Genomic DNA, 23037 nt, shown 5'->3' on the forward strand with positions numbered 1-23037 from the left:
TGGAATAGATGGGGTCCACAATAATCATGTACGTCTGGAAAGCGTCCTTCATATAATATATGTAGTATAAGCAGTTCACAGTTTACTTGTAATAGTAACAAAATGGCGAAGAAGTAACATATGCTGGATAGCGTCCACTCTCTATATCAATATTCTTCTTAGTTATTGTTATTAGTGAAGTTACTCCGTGTTCTATAGACCTTTTTATCCGTTAGCACAGCAAAATAGCAGACCAGGCACAAACAATGTTAATAAAAATATTACGGAAGACAGTGATCATGAAAAACCAATACACAGAAAATACCCTTCCTTCTCCTGACGATCTCTACACTGCTCTGCCCTATATTGTTCCCTTCCCAATATACCACACCCAACTTTTCTGGGGAGCATAAATATATTGAAAAATAAAACAGCAGGGCCTTACAAATTCAGAGGAGAGAGATAGAGAGAGAGGGGGGAACGAGAGAAGAGGGGTAAAGAAGAAAGTGGTCATTGTGCATTACATTAATGCACTACACTGATAGATTTATGGTCCAAGGGGGCAATAGCCTTAACCTCAGATCCCTCTTGTGCAGAGGGCTAAAGCCCTATGAAAGACATGAATGTATGGAATCAGGTAATGAAAGTTTGTTGATACATAGGTACATGTATTATTAAGTTGTGGGGAAAATGAAGTTTTACTATGTGTATGAAACACCGCAACTTACACACACCCCTGCAAAGTTTTATCATGACTTCCACTGTCATGATAGAAAAAAAAAAGATTTTTTTTTTTTTTTTTTTTTTTTTACAAAGAAGTAAAAGCAAAACACAGCTAAGCTCATTAGAAAAAATGTTAACAGAATATTTTCAGGGCTACACAAGAGAAAAAAATAATAGAAAAGTAACAGCAATGATTGAAATATACATATATACACTACAACTAAAACAAACATTAAGAAGTCGCACGTGATATACATTACACTCCCATGGCGAGGATCATCACCAATCCTACAAATGTAGTTAGCACAGTACATGTAAAAAATGTTTTAACTCGCAACTTCAGGTAGAATTTCATGTTTATATACAGTGCCATTTGGCCCAAAGAGAGCAAAGATTATTGTTTGTCTCACGATATTCTACCACTCTGACTTAACACCAAACAATAATGATTAAAAACCTCACGATTATAATCCATATAGGAACACTCAAGATATATTTTTTTTTAGCACAAGGAAAAGGGACAACAACCTGATAGTAGAAATTGTACTCCAGACTTTTACTATTGTGAATGAGGTACACATCCAGGACTGGGTTTAGTCTTATACATCTATTATGTTTGTAATTGGGGGTTGGGTGGATTTTGGTTGGGAGAACACCATGGAAAGGGCAGATAGTGGTTTGTGAAACCAGCGATCACCATTTGAAGAGGTTGATCTGGCACATGGGGCTACATGTATTTGGTAAAGAGATGCATCATAGCGTGCTGGAGGCATACCTCGGGTCGACCTAGAAGAGGTCCTAGCTTGGGGTATGGGGATTTGGGATGGTTCAGTGATTTGTATACCTGTTTCCTTAGCAAGGTTTGGCTTTTGAGGGAGGGATTCCTCTTCTTCACCAGGAGGAGGTCCAATAGAGCTCTGATGGGAAACTGTATCTGGGGACGAGGTTAATGTAGCTACGGTGTCTTGAGGGATGAGCACAGGGTAGAGCATGAATGGTTCATGTTGAAGAGGCAGGGGTTCTTCGTCGTGAAGGGGCTGATTGGGGGTTGGTTGTTCCTGGTCAAAAGTCTCAAAGCAACAGGGCTTCAATTCATTTCTGTGCACTAGCTTCTCCGGTCCATCTCCTCTTTCTGGCTTGATACAGTAGACAGGATTATCGGGGTTGGGCTGTGAGACTATGATGTATGGGTTTGGTTTCCAGAAGGGACCGATCTTCTTATCCTTCCTTGGGTTATGGTTGCGAAGAAGAACTCGTTCACCATCTGCTAGTAGTACCTCTTTTGCTTTTCTGTCGTACAGCATCTTTTGTCGATCTGCCGCTTGAGCTGCACTCCCTTGAGCCAACTTGTGGACGAACTTCAGCTTCGAGCAGTGGTCCTTCGCCCATTCTGTCGATAATGGTGGCGTTTGGTCCACCGATAGGGAGGGAGTACTGAAGTGTAGGGGAATTCGGCCATGCCGACCGAACATCAAGAAAAATGGTGTATATCCAGTGGACCGATGAATGGTATTGTTGTAGGAGAAAATCAGTTCTCCAAGAAACTGTGCCCAGTTGGCTTTCTTCTCTTCATTGAGGGCAGAAACCATCCCGATCAATGTCCTGTTAAATCTTTCACACAAGCCGTTTCCCTGTGGATGGTAGGGAGTGGTGTTACTCTTCGCTGCTCCATATAGAATGCACATTTCCTTCATTAGCTTGGACATGAAGTTCGCACCCTGGTCCGTGTGCACTCGCTGAGGGTAACCATACACCATCACAAAGTGTTTCCAGAACGCGTAGGCTGTAGTGCGTGCAGTCTGGTCACGTGTTGGGACTGCTACGGCTAGTTTGGTAAAGTGGTCTGTGATGACCAGTACATTCTCATACCCTCCCGATGAACGCTGTAGCGTCAGATAGTCCATCATCACCAATTCAAGAGGATAAGTCGTGGATATATTTACCAATGGGGCTCTGGCAACGCCGGCCCCTCCCTTCCGCAGGCAGCAGTTCGGGCATTGGCGGCACCATTCAGTTACCTCTGTCGTCATGTATGGCCAGTACCAATCTCTCCTTAGGACGTCGAGAGTCCTATCCGCAGCCATATGGGCTGCCTGCTCATGTCCGTGCTGGAAAACATCTTTTCTAGCCACAGGTGGTACAACCATTTGTTTATACTCCATTCTCTCCTTGTCATTGTAACAAGTGCGATACAGGATTCCATTGAGGACTGTCAACTTTGGCCACTCCCCTATCAACCTCCGAAAAGACCTGCTTCCAGTCTGGAGTACCTGTGCTGATGGGCGTCTGTTACTACTCACAAGTTCGGCGACGAAGGATGTCGTAGGGTCTCCAGCCTGGAGGTTGGCTACCCTCTGAGACAGCGATTGGGATCGGTGAGTAGGTCCAGTGATAGTCTGAGCATGTATGTTCAATAATTCCCCATCCTCCTGCTCTTCATCTTTCTTCATTTGTTTTTGGGTCAGCTCTTGACTGAAGTCCTCGCTAACCGGTAAGCGGGATAAGGCATCTGCATTTTGGTTAGCATGGCCAGGACGATAATGGACCTTGATATTGAAGTTGGCTAACTTTGCAGCCCAACGCTGCTCGGTGGCACGGAGGTCTGCCTTGCGAAGATAGAGGAGGGGATTGTGATCGGTGTAAACGTCTACTTGAGATCCAAGTAGGTAATCCCGAAACTTCTCCGTCACTGCCCACTTGAGGGCCAACAGTTCGAGCTTGAACGCACTGTAGTTCTCATCGTTCCTCTCTGACCTCCGGAGACCCCTGCTGGCATAGGCAATTACCCTCTCCTTGCCCTCCTGATTCTGAGCAAGCACCGCCCCGAGTCCGTGGCTGCTAGCATCAGTGTAGAGTCGGAATGGTGCATTGAAATCAGGATAGGCAAGGATTGGTGCAGAAACAAGGCATTGACGGAGGGTGTCGAAAGCTCCCTGACATTCATCTGACCAGATGAAAGGTGAAGGTGGACCTCTAGACTTCCGGGAGCCCTTCTTCGGTTGACCTACAAGGGCGAAGAGAGGTTTAGCGATTTTAGAGAAGTTCTTAACAAACCGCCGATAATACCCAGCGAAACCCAGGAACCTGCGAGTCTCTTTGGCATTGTTTGGGCATGGCCATGTCTCCAGTACTTTGCATTTATCAGGGTCGGTTGCAATGCCTTCTGCTGAAATCACATGTCCTAGGTACTTCACTCTCTGTTGGAATAGGTGACACTTGCTTGGTTTCACCTTAAGACCAGCCTGATGAAGTCTTGAAAAGACTACATCTAGATTCCCTAAGTGCTCTTCAAAATCTTTGGAAAAGATGATGATATCGTCTAAGTAGATAAGCAACGTTTCGTAGTTCAGGTCGCCCAGACACCGTTGCATGAGTCTTTGAAAGGTGGCTGGGGCATTCGACAGACCGAAGGGCATTCTATTGAATTCAAACAGCCCCATGGGCGTAGTGAAAGCTGTCTTTGGCTTATCTGCTTCCTCCATCTCCACCTGCCAATATCCACTGGCAAGATCAAGCGTCGAGAAGTACTTGGCCTGACCGAGGGCATCCAGTGACTCTTCTATACGTGGGAGGGGGAATGCATCATGTCTTGTTTTGGCATTTAACCTCCTATAGTCAACACACAGTCGCATGCTGCCATCACGTTTTCTTACTACAACAATTGGTGATGCCCAAGGACTGTATGACTCTTGGATGATATTTGCGTCAAGGAGCTGACGGAGGTGTTCTTTGACTTCTCGATACTGTTGAGGAGGGATTCTCCGGAATGCTTGTTTTTGGGGTGGGGCATCTCCAGTTGGGATACTGTGTGTGGTGAGATTTGTGCAACCGTAGTCACCACTTCCTGTTGAGAAAACATGTTCGTGTCGCTGTAGCAAGTCACTGGTCTTGGCAACCTGATCATCAGTTAAGCCATCTTGGCAGATATCAATCTCCGAAAGGAACTTCGCTGGGAGAGGACTTGTTTTGGTCATTGTCACCTGCAGTGTCTCGGCATCCACATACTCCAGTTCTATATCGTGCTTAGTAAAGATTGCACCCCTCTCCACAGTGTTGAGTATCGCCAGCTGTGTGTATCTCGTGAGAATGATGTCACGTGGGCTATGGTTGGCAACCCGAACAGGAACAATTCCTCCATCAACCATCACCAAAGAGCGGGCAGTCATTATCCCATTGGGCAGTCTGTTCTCTTTCATTGGCTCTATGACAGCCAATAGCTCCCTTGCTGATTTCATAGGATGGCAATACCCACGGACAATCGATTCATGGCCCGCCTTTATCCGTACCTTTCCACCAGCAACTCTTACAATGTGCTCACCATTGTTGATAGCATCAGACTCTGTGGTCGCAGCCAAGACTCTGCTCCACGCCTCATCTTTTCTAGCAGACTCACTTCTAAGGTAGCCCTTCCCTTCCTGACTGAATAGCCGCTCTTTACACTGGTCGATAATGTTGGTACCAATAAGGCAGGGGCACTTAGACGAGGTCGGCTTGTCCACCACTAACATGCTAACAAGTCCCAAGTCCTGTCCAAGAACTGTCATCTTCAGCATCACACAGCCTAAGTAGGGGACTCTCATCCCACTTGCTCCTGTTAACTTCAACCAGGGTATGCTTTCTGGAGTGTGTCCATTGCCCTTTAGGGCAAGCAAGAAATCCTTCCCAATGGTGGAGACCTGAGAGCCGGTGTCAAGAAGACAGGTAACGAGCATCCCTTCAATTTCGGCATCGGCCATCACATGTCCACCCAGGAGAGGGGGTCGATTCTTTGGAGGTGTCTTTGTTGGATCCAAGAGGGGGAGAGGGTCATTAAATTCTTTTTCCGGTATCAGACCCTTGGAACCGGAAGTATTTAGTTTCCCTGGTGGAAGTGGGGTGGGTACTGTGGCTGATATTGCTGGTAGCTTTCGAAAGACCCTTGTGCATGAGGATTAAATGAGGAGGGTGTTGGCTGGGCAAACTCCTGATAAAGAACCTGTTGCTGTTGGGTTGGTCTAGCCCTGGGTCTAAGAGGCTCCTTACACTCCCTTTTCATATGTCCTGCCCTACCACAGTTATAGCAAAGTAGTGATCGATTGGGGGTGTTTGATTGGCCTGCTCTTGGCGGTTGCCTATTGGGTGTCAGCTGGTCTACCCGCAATCGCAGTGCTTCAACCTCCTTGGTTAGATTGCGAAGGAGCTCTTGAGTTTCCTTCTCCCCCTGCCTGGTTGCTGGATTCTCACTCTCCATAGCTAGGACAGCACTCTCCACCTTGGAAAACTCATCCTGATTTCCCTTCTCTTCCTCTTCTGCAATCTTTGTGGCCTCATCCTTCAGATCTTCAAAACTCCCACCTCTGTTTTGACGCCAGTAGCGTGACACCGCAACCTTCACTTGGCCTTGCCGTAAACCTTCGACAAAGCAGCTACTGAGTAGGTCACTCATGTCTTTTATATATTCTTTGTTAATCGTTTTAATCCGTCCCCCAATCTCTTGCAATGCAAGCGCATACCTCCTCACAGATTCTTCTCTGTGCTGGCGTCTTCCATGTAGCCTGCCCAGAAGAGAGGGGATAGTTTCCTTGTCCCCAAAAGCACCGTCAAGGGCCTTGAAAACCTGCTCTGGGGTTCTTCGCTGGTCTTCGCTCAGTACGAGGATCTCTCTCTTGGCCAAACCTGCTAGGTGGTAGAGGATGACCCCCACCTGCTGATCTGTAGGTGTCCGCCAAGACTGGAAAGCAGCCTTGACTTGGGCGATCCACTGATTTAACACCACCCCGTCGTTATCACCAGTGAATGTGGGGATGGTCATATAGAGGGGCACATAACTAAACGGGAACATTTGGTTGGGGGCTGAGTCAGCTCGACTGTCGGGATGTTGGGGCGTTGGAAGAGACATGATGAATTTAATAAAAGTAAAGTTTATGGTAAAAAAATACGGAATTTGACTTGGGCAAATTAATATTATCTTTATCTCTACAATTAGAAAACAATTATATCGAAGCAAAGTAAAGCTTTGTAGTGTAATATGTTATACTATACCCTAAACACTTGTCATACAAAAGCAAACCTCTTGTCCTATTTCAATATCAATCCCACCGCTGCCACCAAATTATGTAGGCGTCATAAATTAAATCAGTATTGTTTAATTAGCCCTCGGGTTCGAACTACCAATAAGAATCTACGAGATGATAATTGAAAGAGACGCAACATAAATGCGTATTGCTCTTGAGACAAGAGGTTTATTAAAATCCTATCACTATGTTTCAATTAACAGAGATATATGTTTCAACAAAAAAAATTGACACTTGTGTAAACAAATGAAAATAAAAAAAGAAATATGACACAAATTAAATATCTAATACTCAAAGAAAAATAACCAAATACTTAAGAATGTCTGTGTAACTTGCGAGTGGCCACTCTATTAACCGCGGAAAATGGAATCGATGATAAAGAATAATGTCTTAACAGTAGCTGTCCTCGCGAGCAAGATTTCCAAGGGTAGACATACAAAACACAACGAAGATAAAATAATCACAGGTTTCCACAAAAACAAGCAGATCAGGGATGAAGAAGATGAAACACTCAAAGTCTTCCAAGGGTTGAGCAAAATACATAAAAGCATGAACTAATAAGATTTAGAAGAAACTCAGGAAACGTTCTGGAATAGATGGGGTCCACAATAATCATGTACGTCTGGAAAGCGTCCTTCATATAATATATGTAGTATAAGCAGTTCACAGTTTACTTGTAATAGTAACAAAATGGCGAAGAAGTAACATATGCTGGATAGCGTCCACTCTCTATATCAATATTCTTCTTAGTTATTGTTATTAGTGAAGTTACTCCGTGTTCTATAGACCTTTTTATCCGTTAGCACAGCAAAATAGCAGACCAGGCACAAACAATGTTAATAAAAATATTACGGAAGACAGTGATCATGAAAAACCAATACACAGAAAATACCCTTCCTTCTCCTGACGATCTCTACACTGCTCTGCCCTATATTGTTCCCTTCCCAATATACCACACCCAACTTTTCTGGGGAGCATAAATATATTGAAAAATAAAACAGCAGGGCCTTACAAATTCAGAGGAGAGAGATAGAGAGAGAGGGGGGAACGAGAGAAGAGGGGTAAAGAAGAAAGTGGTCATTGTGCATTACATTAATGCACTACACTGATAGATTTATGGTCCAAGGGGGCAATAGCCTTAACCTCAGATCCCTCTTGTGCAGAGGGCTAAAGCCCTATGAAAGACATGAATGTATGGAATCAGGTAATGAAAGTTTGTTGATACATAGGTACATGTATTATTAAGTTGTGGGGAAAATGAAGTTTTACTATGTGTATGAAACACCGCAACTTACATGATTACCCTGTCTTTTGTATAACAGCTGTAAATGGCTCTGTGTTTCAAGGAATGAATGAATCATCACCCTTTCCTCATTACCTCACTTAAGTTCATTGCAGCACTAAATGGATGAAGAGCTTTCTGAAGGAAAGTTTTGCATTATGATAGGTTTCCACTTTCAGATCCACTCCACTTGCAATAGAAGCTGATTTCATATTTCTTCCTATCCTAAATGTATGTTTCTCTTTTACTTTTGAGGCTGCTTTATCAGCCTGCGAAACAAACTCCCCTTCAGTTTTAAGAACCTGCCTAGAACTGTAAACCATCTGAAAACATCATACTAGAAGGGAGAGTGTTGTGGATTATTTGTTACTCTAGTTACTCTAGTAAACTTCGACCTAACGGTGGAATTATGGGCTAGTTTTCATAAAGCATCTTGCCAGAAATAAAAAATTGTTATGATAGTTCTCGTCCCGTCTGATACAGTGATTTAAGTAGCTTATAACAAGTTTCAGTGGTAATCACTGACAAATCTATTCAGGTGTCCCATTTCCGTTATTATTACAGGAGCAGTATGTTCAATCCATGGAGCATCACACTGACTGGGTGAATGATGTAGTCTTATGTTGCGGTGGAAGAACATGTGAGTAACAAGTTTATTACTATATTAGCCAATTCTACATTTATGTCAGTGGTTCAGAAATATTCCAGTTTACAGCAGATATACATGTATGTATACATGTAGATATTAAAAAGGATGAGTCTGAATCAAACAGATTTATGCGAAACAAAGCAATTTGACAAATTGCCCGAAAGCGAATTTTGTGTATTCTTATGCATAACAATAAATTATCTTGAATTGAATGAATCTTGAATCTTGAAAGGAAATTTTTGAACCTGCCACATATTACCTTATTTGATAAAGTCATATTCTTATTTGTAAGCCAATTAACTACTATTGGGATTGCACATCAGTGTAAGATGATACATTGTAGATGTGGTTGGTCAGGGTAAAACAGAATAAACCCTCATGTTATTCATTTAATGATAATAATAATATGCAACATTTATATAGCGCTTAATACAAATGTTTCTAAGCACTGCATACTATTAACCCGGCTTTAGCACGGCTACTCTGAACGGGCGCTTCGAGCATTCAAGGAATTCATTCCTACCCATTTACTACACCTGGGTCGAGTTTGGCAAATGTAGATAAACGCCTTGCCAAAGGATGCTAGTGCTGCGGTGGGATTTGAACCCCAGACCTTGTGGGTCAAAGTCCAAAGACTTATTGACTCAGCCACAACGCTTCTACAATTTAAATTGTCTTTAGATTTATAGTATTCTTAACAACATACGAATTGAAAAGACTTTTTTATCAAAGGATTGAAAGACCACTCTGGGTGGGGGTGGGTAATTTTGTTCCGGCTTGAATCAATGTGTGATTAAATATACTACTGCTATAGAGAAAAGCAAAGAAAAAGGATTGACAAACAGAATCAAACTCAATATGAGAAAATTTGCTGTTTGGATTCAATCTGGATTTTTGTGTGGATTTGGTAACTTGGACAAGGTAATCTCATAGATTTGACTATTGAGAGTGATGCTTTTTATTAATGATTTATACAGTGATATCGGCATCTTCAGATACAACAGTGAAAGTATGGAATGCACACAAAGGCTTCTGTATGTCAACGTTAAGAACGCACAAGGTAAGAAAAATACAAAACTTTCATCCTCAAGTTCTTTAAAAGATGGACATTTTGAAAACAGTAGGAAGGAAAAGGGAGGAAAATTGTGTACACATTTTTATAAAAATATTTTCCATTTCTTATTTAAATCTTTGTTTTTGAATCCTTAAAGTTTTCTGTTTATAATATATATAAGTTAGATTATTACAACAGTAACAAACCTAAATGGAATTGATTTTGATCATTAAGAGTGAAAACCATCTTTCATTTATTCATGAAATGTTGTGGGAAGAGCTTCTCACAAAAGAAATTCATCAGGAAAACCTCTTTCTAAGGCCATTGTCTAAAATTATCTGTGAACTGGTTCTTAAGGGTTAAAAACTTAAATACTGGATAGTTACTCTGAAATTCTTTCTATATGATTATGTTGTCTTTGTTATAATTCTATTTCAGGATTATGTGAAAGCTTTAGCATATGCCAAAGATAAAGAGTGGGTAGCCTCTGCTGGTCTGGACAAACAGATCTTCCTTTGGGATGTGAACACATTAACAGCACTCACAGCTACCAATAATACAGTCACAAGTAAGTCTCTATTGAGATTAGACCTAAGTTCTGTTTCAATCAAAATATATTAAATTTGCCCTATCGAATTTCATTTTTTCGGGAGCTTGTTACAATGTTTTGTAAATTAAAGGTAAATGCTAGTTTTGGTAACGATATCAAAATGAGTTCGTACAGAATCCAATGAAATGACCACCAAAGTGTCCGTTTGTATAAATAAAACGTATGTGCCGACGGATTCTGGAAGAAATTGTGTAATTGCTGAGAAATCAGCCAATAAGCACAGGATTCGGGTCAAGCATCGGGCACGACATTCATGGCAATAATTATACACTGTCCCACGTGTGCTTATCTGTGTTGGTGATCTTTAGTGTGAACATTTTTCAGCGTAGATTTCAAGATTTCACAAAGTTCAGTTTATGTAACTGTACCAGATCTAGATCCTCGATGATATACTGACAATTAAGCCTTGTTTTACAGACTTTCTCATGAAATCAGTATTTACTGCAATTCCTGGCATTCCTCTTTAGTAGTGATGAAATTGTATGCTTTTCTTTTCTTTATACACTATACCAGTATTTAATGTAGAGAGATAACCTGATTGGCAATATACAGTTTTAAGTTATTAATGGGGAAGTTTACCCTGACAAAAAAAAGTTTATTGTAAAACTGGCAGAAAAAAAATGATTAAAAAAAAATGGTTAAGGTTTGAGTGAAAGTTGACCTTCCATCCATAAAAGTAGAATATTTGCCAAAGTTGAAGCAATTTTTTACCAGATTGTGTTAAACATGTGCTACCTCTTCTAAATTATATTTTTCAGAAGCATTCTGAGGTCCCAACAGATTTACATGTAACTTAGGCAAAGTTACCCGTGAATGAGTACATTGTTTTTGTTTTGTATTACTTTTTTTGAATTTTCATTGTTACTTTCCAAAAGTAAATAACATTAATGGTGCACATTGATTTGATTTATCTATTAGCATCTTCTCTGAATGGTCAGAAGGATTCTATCTACAGTCTAGCTATGAATCAGTCAGGATCAGTCATAATATCGGGATCAACTGAAAAGGTATCAACCAACTCATTTGTAATCAGTTTAAAAATACATGTATATAAGGTATCACATGGAGGAGTGAACATTTCATTCAAGTTTTATTATTTCAATCTGTTGCTACATTTTTAATTATCTGGAATGAATATGATATTATTAAATCACAAGTCCACCCCAACAAAGAGCTGATTTGAATAACAAGAGAAAAATCCAAAAAGCATTACACTAAAATTTCATCAAAATCGGATGTAAAATAAGAAAGTTATGACATTTAAAAGTTTCGCTTAATTTCACAAAACAGTTATATGCACATTCTGGTTGTTATGCAAATGAGGAGACTGATGAGTGATGACATCATCCACTCACTATTTCTTTTGTATTTTATTACGTGAAATAAGAAATATTCTAATTTTTTCCTCATTGCCAAGTGAATTAAGGATTAATTCCTCCCTGAACATGTGGAATTAGCATTGTTTACTACTATACGGTTCAGTCAAATTGGTCCTTATTGTCAAATCTATAAAAAATGAAATATTATATAATTCGATAAAAAACAAAAGAAATAGTGAGTGAGGGACATCATCATCTGTCTCATTTACATGTCAAGGAGTAGTGCATATCACTGTTTTGTGAAAAATAAGCAAAAATTTAAAATGCCATTTCTTATTTTACATCCAATTTTGATGAAATTTTCAGCGTTATGCTACTTTGATTTTTCTTGATTCATTCAAATCATCATTTTTGGGGGTGGACTGACCTTTAATAATGGTATGTTTAGCAGCTCCAAGTATGCTAGTTCACAGGAAAAAGCTAGTGATATTTATATCTCCACCCCATTTCCAATCCCATAACCTTGATAAATTTTATATATTTATCCAATTGTATCTGACTGATTCTGAATATCCACATTGCATACATTCATTGGGTGTGCCCTATTACGTAACTTTAAGAACAGCTTTATGAACCAGCCCCTGTGCCCTGCTACAAATCTGCTTACTAAATGGTTTATTTTTTTATGATTCATTGTAGGTTCTGAGAGTATGGGATCCAAAGACATGTGCCAAGATCATGAAGCTGAAAGGACACACAGATAATGTCAAGGCATTAGTCATTAACAGAGATGGCACTCAGGTATCTAAAATTTGATGTCAATCATTCAGAGTTTGAAAGTTTTCATTTCATCTTTATGGGAGAGTATGCTTATTCATGAATGTTCAATGGATTTGAATTCATAATGCATGTAGATTTTTTTTTAAGTATCTTCAGTGTAATAGGCAGCGTGAAAAAAATTCAAATCACAAGTAAGAGGTTTAGCTGCAGTGAGTTGAGTTTGAAAATGAGTTGGCTCTGCGAAACTTACCGTTGTTAAAATAATTTGTTTGGGGGTGGGGCATTTTGGGCATTACTAAATTAAAAGCATTGGTATACCTCTTGAAGCCACAGGACAACTCTGAAAATTAATTAAATTTTGCCAAATTTTAAAGTCAAATGTTCATTGAACTTTCTGTAGGTGAGATTACACATGGCCTTTTCCTAATTTTGAACAGCATTAAAGTTAGGCTTCTTTGTAGGGAATTTGACTAATGTGAAGAATTTGTTCTCTTCTAAAGTTACTGTTTGATGACCACATTTTTCATTGCCATCTTTTGATTTGACTGTTTAGTCTCCTACCAGCCCTGCTTACTAAAAGATTAATTACCATTTCAAATGAACTACTGAAATGTTTATCAACTTTGCAAATTAGAAGTTTGAAGCTACAAGAGATATCATGCTCTAATGTAAGGTAACATCTTTGTGATAGATATATAGTACATGAGACAAACCTTTTCAGTAAAGGCTCTCAAAAGAAAGAAAACAAAAATTGTTTTGCACAAACAAAATTTCAAATGTTGGAAAGGTACTTCATTTGATGAAATAGGTTGTACAATTTTTCTTTTGTTTTTAAACAATTGTCATTGACCAGTGTCTGTCTGGCAGTTCAGATGGTACAATACGCCTATGGTCTCTGGGTCAACAGCGCTGTATAGCCACCTATCGCATCCATGAGGAAGGTGTGTGGGCATTGCGTGCCAATGAATCCTTCACCACGTTCTACTCTGGTGGTCGAGACTGCTATGTTTACCAGACAGACATCAGGAACCCGGATGCGAGCGAGCTGATCTGTGAAGAGAGTTCTTCTGTCTTGAGGATAGAGTTAGTACCACAGGAAGATGCCATCTGGGTGGCTACCACCAGCTCTCAACTCAATCAATGGGTCAGTGCAGGGTTTCAATATGTTTTTCCATTTTACAGTTGTTGTTTTTTTTTTCATGAGATTTTTTTTTAATTCAGCTGAATTTAACATATCTACATGTAAGTACCAAATTTAATTTCAACTTGTCTTTCCATCATTAACAATTTGGTATTGATTGTTACAAAATTGGTTTAATTTCTGTTTACTGTTGTACAATATTGAATATAAAGATATTTTTAGATTTGTTTGAAAAGTCTTTCATAGATGTATGATGCATAAACAAGTTTGATAAGAATAATAAATTGAGGATGCATAGGTGCTACATTATACCATGGTTACAGTTATTCTTTGTGAAATGGGGGGGGGGGTTAAGAGAGGGATTTTTTCTGAAGTATTCCTCAGAAACACACCAATAGAGGAAATGTACAAAGTAATGTATTCATTTTATTTTATCTACCTACAGAGCCTAACAAGTAGAGGAGGCAGGAATGTGGATGATTATGACAACGTAGGCACAGAAAATGAATGCCCTAAACCAAAGATGACTATAGAGGGAGGTTCAAGCATCAGACAGTACCACATACTCAATGACAAGAGACATATCCTGACAAAAGACACCGACGATAGAGTGGCACTCTGGGATGTTTTAATGGTAAGGTTAAAGAGATTTATTTATCAAAACTTTAAATATCCAATTGATAGGTTAAATGGAGCCAATCTGACTTGTTTATGATCTAAGAAGTGAATACCGGTAGGCCTATTCATCAGAAATTTAGATGTTGTTTATGCTCTAAGTACCATTTTATGATGTTTTTTCGCACTGTCAGAGAGTTGGCATTTTTTTACATTAACCAGTTAGAGGCCAGTAGTTCTCAAACAATCAAAACCATGGATTTGATTGAAATTAACAGAGCTGGGAGCTGTTGCAGAAAGAGTTGCAGCTAAACGCAACTAAGGGAATCAAGGACAAGTCCCTAATGCACACTTATGACCTGCTAAAAATGAAATTCTTTCTGCAATGTACCACAACGACACTTTAATGAAACAGTCCCATTATGTCTACTTGTGGCACCTTTTTTTTTAAATTAATCAGGTTTTTCCTTTTCCCTTTTGTTCTACTTTCCTTTAGATCTCTCATTCATACATTCCATCTTCTGCACAAGCTTTATCTTTTTCATATAGATTTCATATTTTGATGCAAATTATTTACATTGTATTTCTGTTATTCTGTTAAAGCAGGAACCCCCGGTTTGGTTTTCTTAAAGCTTTTTTGCATGACTTTATTCATAACTAGTGACAGAATCTGTTGGTATAAGAAATACTTTTGATATTGAAATATTCCTTTTGTGTGTGTGTTGTTTTCATGTGGGATTAATTTCCTATTACCCTGATAACAGACCACTGGTTGCGAGTAAAGTTATAAGTAAGTTACAGATTTATGAAAAGTTGGTGAATCTTGTACCATAACTCAGTTATTGTTCACTTTGCTTATTACCTCAGTGAGAGCTTGGTTGGTCTGGCATTCCAACAACCTCTGCTGAAACTGTATTCCTCATTACTCAATACTGGTGAGCATTCCTGAACAATCGTATGAAATAACCACATCACTTTGTTTATGTTTTTCCTTAGGCCAAGAAAGTGGAAGACCTTGGTCATGCAGATTTTGAAGTGGAAATAAAGAATAGATTCCAGATGATTTACGTTCCAAATTGGTTTGCAGTCGACCTCAAGATAGGAGTAAGTACATTGTCAATCCTTCAGTTTGTAAAAGAATGAAGAAAATTTATTCATCAAAAGCCCACTCCAGGATTCATTGCCTTGACATCTTTGTGGTTCCAATTCATGATCAATATTTTTCCACAAATATATTTGTATTCCCTTGTAAATTTGAGAATGTTTTAATCATGATCAATTGTATAGTTAAAAAAACAACAACAGAAAATGAGTTGACAATTATATTTTCAAACACTGTATTCTATATGTTGGATGGCTAACTGAATAAAGGTGGGCTTTTATTCAGATATTATAGTATCCCCATAATAATAGCTAGAATAATTCTTTTGATATTACAAATGATATATAGCAAATAGACAGTTTGTGTGTATGAGTATTTGTAGTGGAAAGTTGACAAAATTTATCAGCCAGGTATTTAAAGTAATAATTAATTATAAATCTGTTGTTATGCAGATGCTGTGCATACACTTAGAGGAGTCAGACTGTTTTGCTGCATGGGTTTCTTCAAAGGATAGTGGATTAGGGCCAGCTGATGCTCCTGATATTAAAGGTAGATATTGACAGGCTCTCGAAAATAATAGAAAATAGTGATGATTATAGTTTCCCTTTTCCAGAGATAATACCGGTAATAATTATAGGCATTTATATTGTGCCATCTATATAGAAATATTCTATTCAGAGGCACGTTGTTATTATTACCCCAGCTTTAGCTCAAGCTGACTTTCAGCACTCATGAATTCAAGGTATTAATCCTGCTGGCCCTGGGTACCCATTCACCTCACCAGGATTGAGTGCAGCACAATGTGGATAAATTTCTTGCTGAAGGAAATTACGCCATGGCTGGGATTCGAACCCACGACCCTCTGTTTCAAAGTCAGAAGACTAATCCACTGGGCCACAATGCTCCACTGATTATCGATGCTGATGATTATTACTATTATTACCCTGGATTAAGATTAGCATTAACTTCCAGCACCAAGTGCATTCTAGGAATTCATGATGACAGGTAGCTAGCTATTCACCTCACGTGGGAATGAGTACAGCAGAATGTGAATGAATTTCTTGCTGAAGGAAAACATGCCATGACCCATCACTGGGATTCGAACCGACAAGCCTTCGTTTGAAGATTGAGAGTTGTATTCACCAGACCATAGCATACCCACATGTACTTTTTTGGGCTCGTACTTTCCTTTTTCCCAAATTCTTTGGCCCATATTCTGAACTCTGGTTTACATTAAACCCTGGTTTAAAGTTGAGGGTTAACTATGGAGAGCCAATTGGAGCACAAATCCTTAACAGTACACATTCAATATATTAACTGATATGACACCAAAATTGTCTGGGAATGACAACTGAAGTATTTTTCTTCATTGTGAAAGCAAAAGGAAACAAAATAGTAAACGTAATAAATATAGAATATAAACAGAATTTTTGAACTTTTGGCTCCCCATAATTTTAGCACAGAGTTAAACCATGGTCTAAGTTAAACCTGACTTCAGAATACGGGCTTTTGTGTTTTTCCATTTATTTTTAATGTAATGAACTTATTTCTTCTTCCATGCACATTTTACCTTACTGTATTGTAAGACATCAAGGGCCAAGTCCCCCAAAAGATTGAATGAATAGATTGATATTGATCAAGCAAAATGTCATACTTCAATAAAACTTGATTGAACAGTTCTGTATTTTGGCTTATCTTCTTATTTACTTTCATGTCTGAATAAAGTGGTCCATAGAGCTCTTTTAAATTGCATGTGATATTTAACATGTTCAAATTTACTAATGATTTTAAAATTCTGTTTCTGGTCCTTGTACAGGATTATCTAAATGTCAACATATCTTTTTGCACTGTTTTCTTGTCTCGTGCAGTTAACTACGGAGGACTTGTCCTACAGGCCTTATTGGAGCACTGGCCAAGAACACATGCATATGATCCAGACAGCATCAACGGACATGGTAAGAACTTATTAAATTATCAAAACCTCTTTCAAGAATTGGGAGATAATCTTTTATCATTAGGCCTAATTTAGTTCAGTAGGTCCACCGAAGACTAATGATTATTACTGATTAAATTCATTGTTTGTTTCAACATTACAAATGTAAGATGAATATTTTCCATATTAATGTGAAGATATGAAAAATAAAAGAAATAACTTAACAAATGTTGAATGCTTCTATGAAAAGTTGTTTCTCAAATGATCACCATAATTCTACAGTGAATGGCATCGACACCAGTACAGACGACATTAACCTGACGGTCAACTCATCATCGCCGACCTCTCCAAACCCACCTCACACCGTCATCAACAAGGGGAACAGCTACTTCAGTGTCTCTGCCCACACGCCTGTCATCTTCAGTGAGGTTGGAGGTCGTACCCTCTTCCGTTTCCTGTGCAGAGATGCCTGTGGAGATTCAGAGAGGATGCTACTCAATGAGAATGTGCCTCAGTGGGTGGTCTCTGTCACTGTAGAGGTAGGCTCTCTTCTCATTTGATCTTGTATTTATCACTTCCTTCTCTCTGTGTCAGGGCTCTTTTTTTCCACCAGTGTGATTTTGAAAAAAATCAATCCATTGACTGACCACAGGATGAAGGGTCCAGTAACACAAATGTTAACGCTTGATCCATACTGGTTTTTATGCTTGATTGCTATCAAGAATATAAGTCAAATGTATGATCAATCACGCTTTGTGTTACGGGCCCCGGATGTTCCTTGTATAAAGTCAACTAGTAATACGGACATATGATGAAACAAATACAGCTCACAGAAGCATTGCTTTAGTGATATATTCATCAATCCAGGATGGTTTTCTTAGAGCTGTGTAATTTTCACATGACTGGTGATCTATTCTTGGGTGCTACTGGTAAATCAGATTCGCAATCGTATTGATCCTATCAGCTAAAATTGAACTAAACTACTAGTAAACTTTGCAGATTGAAATTTTTGTTGTGTGCACATCTGAATGCAAATATTTTGTCAGATTTTTTTTTTCTTCAGATTTTGGAAAATAAGCATAAGGGCAGGTCACCAGTCATTTGCAACAGTTGTGTGCAACTTAAGGATTTGTCAAACAATCTCTCTGGAAGCTTTACCAGTTTCAATCATAATGATCCTCTTGACCTTTTTTCAACACAGGATTATAATGATTATGAACCTCAAATAGTTACTTCATCTTCAGCAGTTTCAGATTCAAAGACTTTACTGCGTAAAAGCTCTATATTTCATGCAATTTTCGTTTTTTTTTCTTTGCAGCACAACCAACCAAAGTTCAACAAAATATCATTCTTTCTTCAACCTCACAACCCATCTGGAAACAGAACCTTGAAAAAGTAAGTATTGATATCCATATTTTATTTGCTGACAAATAAAGAGTAGATTGCCGATGAATAAGAAAATAAATAATTGCACACTGCTTTTTAGTGACACGGGATGTATGCTGATAGTCTTCAGGCACAGGCCTTTATGCCCAAATTCACAAAGGTGGTTTCGAAAACCCTTGGTTGAGTCCATGGTTTATGCAGATTTCCCGTATAAATTACGCTTAATTTAGCGCGCATCGAGCGCGTATATAAAATATGTCCAATGCTGATGCAGGCTTTTGTTACAGTGCGCCAAATGGACGCCTGCTGCCGTGGTTATCCACGCTGTTCATGAGTCCACTGTTTTTATTCATGAGTCCACTCTTCAAACAGAGGACTCATGAATAAAATAGCGTATCTAGCCAAGGTAACAGGCATAAATTTAGCGCTCTGTGACCAAAGCGCGCATCAGCATTGGACATGTTTTATACACGCGGTAAATTACGCTTCATTTATACAAGAAATCTGCATAAACCATGGATTCAACCGTGGGTTTTCAAAACCACCTTTGTGAATTCAGTCCTTTGTGTCTAGTCTTTACTATTGACCTTTAATTGGTTTAAGTATGAATCTGTGCTTGCAGGCAATGATGTAGTTAAAAATACCTATTTCATCTTCAAAATCCATACATGCTTACTATATATTGAAGGGAGACTTTGCAGAACAACACCTCTGCTCATTGTGGGATTTTCATACCATATCAATCTCATACAGATTCTGCAAAACTGTAATGCCTTGATAATAAACTATAAAATTTCCTATTGCTGTTACCTCTCGATAGATTTGCCAAGTAGAATTTGATTAAACATCACTTTTCCCAAAATCGCTGTTTATGATTTTAGGCTTCAGTTTATCAACCATCATCATGTTGATGGAGTCGCCAATTAAAATTTGGCTTTGCCTCATCGGGAAAAAAAATGCTCCTCCCTCTATTACCATGTGTGGTCAATTGTACTATCTCACCCATTTGCATTTACTATCTGCATATTATTTCATTACAGGGATAGGCTATCAGCAAGTGACATGCTCCAGGCCAGAAAGGTTTTAGAGCATGTGTATGAGAAGGTGATGGGAGCGTACACATCATCTTCATCACCGCCAGCGGGGGCAACAAATGGATACGGGAACGGAGAGGGAGGCGACAGGGATTCTGAACTAAGCAGTATCTCTGAAGAGAAAGTGGAGTTATTATGCCAGGACCAAGTAAGTTTCTTTTTTTATATATACATTCCTATTCCAATATATTGAATGACTGGTGCTGGTTCAGAACCATAGTTTGAATGCAAGCTTTTCATATGGGTGCTTGGAAAATCTACTACAATAATTGTAAATAATTGTTCAATTATTAAACATCTCTGGTGATGAAATTCAATCTTTTCTGGGAGTGATATTTCAGTTGATCAAGTAGGAAGTCAGAATTCCAGACAACTTGAGGAGCATTGCAATGCAAACAAAGTTTAGATCATTTGGCTACCCATAGTTAAACCTATGTTCAGAATAACACTCCTATACTTTAACCTCACCTTAAGTTCGTTATTATAGTAAGCTTGGTTTAATACCGTTTTGCTCTGTACTTTCACTTCAGAAATTCAGAAGCTTCTTTTTCTTTTCTGAGTTAACGGCAAGAATTGCAAACAAAATTGTTGGATATGGAACTGTCTTTCAAATAAATCATAAAAAATAGTATTAAAGTTAGATTCAATTTTTTATTTCATTTTGCCAATTTTCATGGATAAATATAAACTAAACTCATCAATTATGATAGCTTTCTTTGTTACTTAATGGATTCTATTCCTTTTTTAGGTACTGGATCCCAACATGGACCTTCGGACAATCAAGCATTTTATCTGGAAGAGTGGTGGTGATCTCACATTGTTATACCGCAGCAAGCATCCAAACGCAACCTGAGCATATTCCCTCAGTCAGTACTGACATTTGTGTTAAACGGTGAATTATATGTGGTGCTTAGCCCCCTTTCAGACTACCTTGCATAGACAGTGCATGCATGTGGCTGGATGTTGATGATTCTGTGCAATTTATGAGGGCAGTGTAGTTAGGAGGGAGAAGCAAACAGTAACTGCAGATCTGATATGCTGCTCTACTGTATCACCAATATCACTAATGCACAAGAGAATATGTGTGAACCAGTTCTCACAGTGGATAATAGTTGTCCTGCATCCTGAGAAGCAGCTTACTGCAGCAAGTATACCAGTTGTGGATATCTATCAGATGGTCTCTTGTTTTCATATTGAATAAGGAGCTTCTGGATACCAGTGCCATTCGGGAACAGAGCCAAGACATCTCTCTATTTACTCCTTTGTCACATTAGGACCTTCATGGCATCTAAGCTTTTCACTGTTTAAACTAGATCATATTATCATAGAATTACTTGAAATAACACCCGGAAAGCAATGCTCCTAGTAGGTGCAAATGTGTGACCTGCAACCCGTATTCACAAAGCTGAACAATTGATCATGGTGCTGACTTCTACAATTGTTTGATCAATCGTGAAAGTCAGCCCCAACGATCGATCGCTAAGCTTTATGTTACGGGGGCCCAGGGCACTGCTTTGTAGGTGCAAATGTGTGATCTGCAACCCGTATTCACAAAGCTGAACAATTGATCATGGTGCTGATTTCTACAATTGTTTGATCAATGGTAAAATTCAGCCCCAACGATCAATCGCTGAGCTTTATGTTACGGAGGCCCAGGGCACTGTTTTGTGAAAGTTGCCATGAGGTGATGTTTTCAGTGATATCCTTGGTTTTGATTGGTTGAGATGCACTGTAATTATGTTAATGTCACTGATGACAGCAATCATGGAATGGCGTCCCAGGGCCCATTTCACAGAGTGCTTTGAGCCTTGGTACCGTGGAAACTGCCATAACATATCTCCGTAACTAATCAAGGTTTTTTTTATGATGATTGCTATAATGGCAATGTTACCCTAATCAATTTTTGTTTAAAACAAGGTTCAGATGTCATCGGACCTTTTGCCATTTGCCAGGTTTGTGCATAATTTGGGAATTTTTACAATGCTTGTGCATCTACGCATTTTATGTTTTCTGTGAAAGTAAACAGGTAACAAATGGTGTATGAGTTAGGTATTGAATCCTAAACAAATCATGTATGCTTTAATTAGGTACACAATGCTTATTGTGCAAACACATAAGTACTGTGCATTAAATTAATGTTTTAGCTCTAGGTCGATTTGGGGAATGAGCTTGTCTTCTGCCATGGCATTGCAGTCTCAATTCTTTCAAAATTGAAAATTGTGTGAATTGCTTTAGATAAAAGCCAGAGGAACACCACATTGTTTATTGTGCTTAGCTTTGCCTGAATTACAAAATGGTAAATTTCCTTTATTAAGCATTTTAAGTGAAATGACAAATTTTCTTGAGGTGATTGCTTTCCTATCATAGACCAAATGTTATTTTCCAAATAAAAAACAACATATTTTGAATTGTCATTATCATAATGTGTGATGTATAAAAGAAAGTAATTTATTGATTGTAAATAATGTCATATTTGTTTTAAATCATTTGTATAATTTCTTCAATACATTGGTTTGCAGGCTATGTCAATGTAAGCTTTGAAATATATTGGAAATGTCACGCTTAACAAATGCAAGAAAAGTAATTCATCATTATTGATTTATTTTTTTGTGTCATGTTGTTTCTCCCTTTTCAGCTGTTTGCATATACTAGTGACTATTATTTGAGATATTTTAAATTTGCAGAATGACTTCCTGCTTTTAGTTGTGAGCCAGCTATATTTGAATGTCAAGAATGAGTTTTGTACTGTTTATATGTTATTCAAAGTTGAATTCTAACCAAGTCAAACAAATTTTTGTAGATTTGACTTTTAACAGAATTAGACAAATCTATTAAAAGCAAGATGAGTTATATGTAATGATTTATGGAGGCGCGATAGCTCAGTCAGTAGAGCGGGGGATTCGTATTCCTGTGACCCGGGTTCGATTCCCACTTGGTGCACTAGTGCCCTTTGGTAAGGCATTACTCCTCAGTACCAGGTCCTTCGGAGGGGACCTTAAGCCGTCGGTCCTCTGGTTGCTTGCTTACAAGCATTCATGCTTTCTTAGCAATCAGGTAAAAAAAAATCACCAATCACCAATATTGTACAACACCTACTTAGCTTGTAAGCGAGCAAGTGAGAGGCTGAATGTCAAACATTCGTACCGTTGCACACACGTACCATCCAAAATTTACCTTCTAAAATGTACCGTTGCATGGCTTTAGGAGGTGATGTCACAATACGATTTAATTCATTGCGCCCAGTAAAAAAATCAAGGTGAAATACACGTATAGCCTGATGGCTCTATGTGCAATGCTGCCCGAGGTCATGTGTGCTT

General features: G+C 38.8%; 1 protein-coding gene across 1 annotated transcript in view; it reads left to right on the forward strand.

Moving 5' to 3' along the window:
• Window positions 1-22557, forward strand: part of LOC121423628 (WD repeat-containing protein 48-like) — a 28470-nt gene extending 5913 nt beyond the window's left edge. The window contains exons 3-16 of the mRNA XM_041619033.1: window positions 8602-8677; window positions 9664-9746; window positions 10179-10308; window positions 11269-11357; window positions 12369-12470; window positions 13303-13593; window positions 14036-14224; window positions 15202-15309; window positions 15760-15856; window positions 17176-17262; window positions 17523-17779; window positions 18559-18635; window positions 19667-19868; window positions 20469-22557. Of these exons, the coding sequence (XP_041474967.1) occupies window positions 8602-8677; window positions 9664-9746; window positions 10179-10308; window positions 11269-11357; window positions 12369-12470; window positions 13303-13593; window positions 14036-14224; window positions 15202-15309; window positions 15760-15856; window positions 17176-17262; window positions 17523-17779; window positions 18559-18635; window positions 19667-19868; window positions 20469-20573 (1893 nt within the window). The 3' untranslated portion in view covers window positions 20574-22557. The remainder of the gene's footprint in view (window positions 1-8601; window positions 8678-9663; window positions 9747-10178; window positions 10309-11268; window positions 11358-12368; window positions 12471-13302; window positions 13594-14035; window positions 14225-15201; window positions 15310-15759; window positions 15857-17175; window positions 17263-17522; window positions 17780-18558; window positions 18636-19666; window positions 19869-20468) is intronic.
• Window positions 22558-23037: the final 480 nt, after the last annotated feature.

Source organism: Lytechinus variegatus, chromosome 1 (genome assembly GCF_018143015.1).
Source record: "Lytechinus variegatus isolate NC3 chromosome 1, Lvar_3.0, whole genome shotgun sequence".
Lineage (NCBI taxonomy): Eukaryota > Metazoa > Echinodermata > Echinoidea > Temnopleuroida > Toxopneustidae > Lytechinus > Lytechinus variegatus.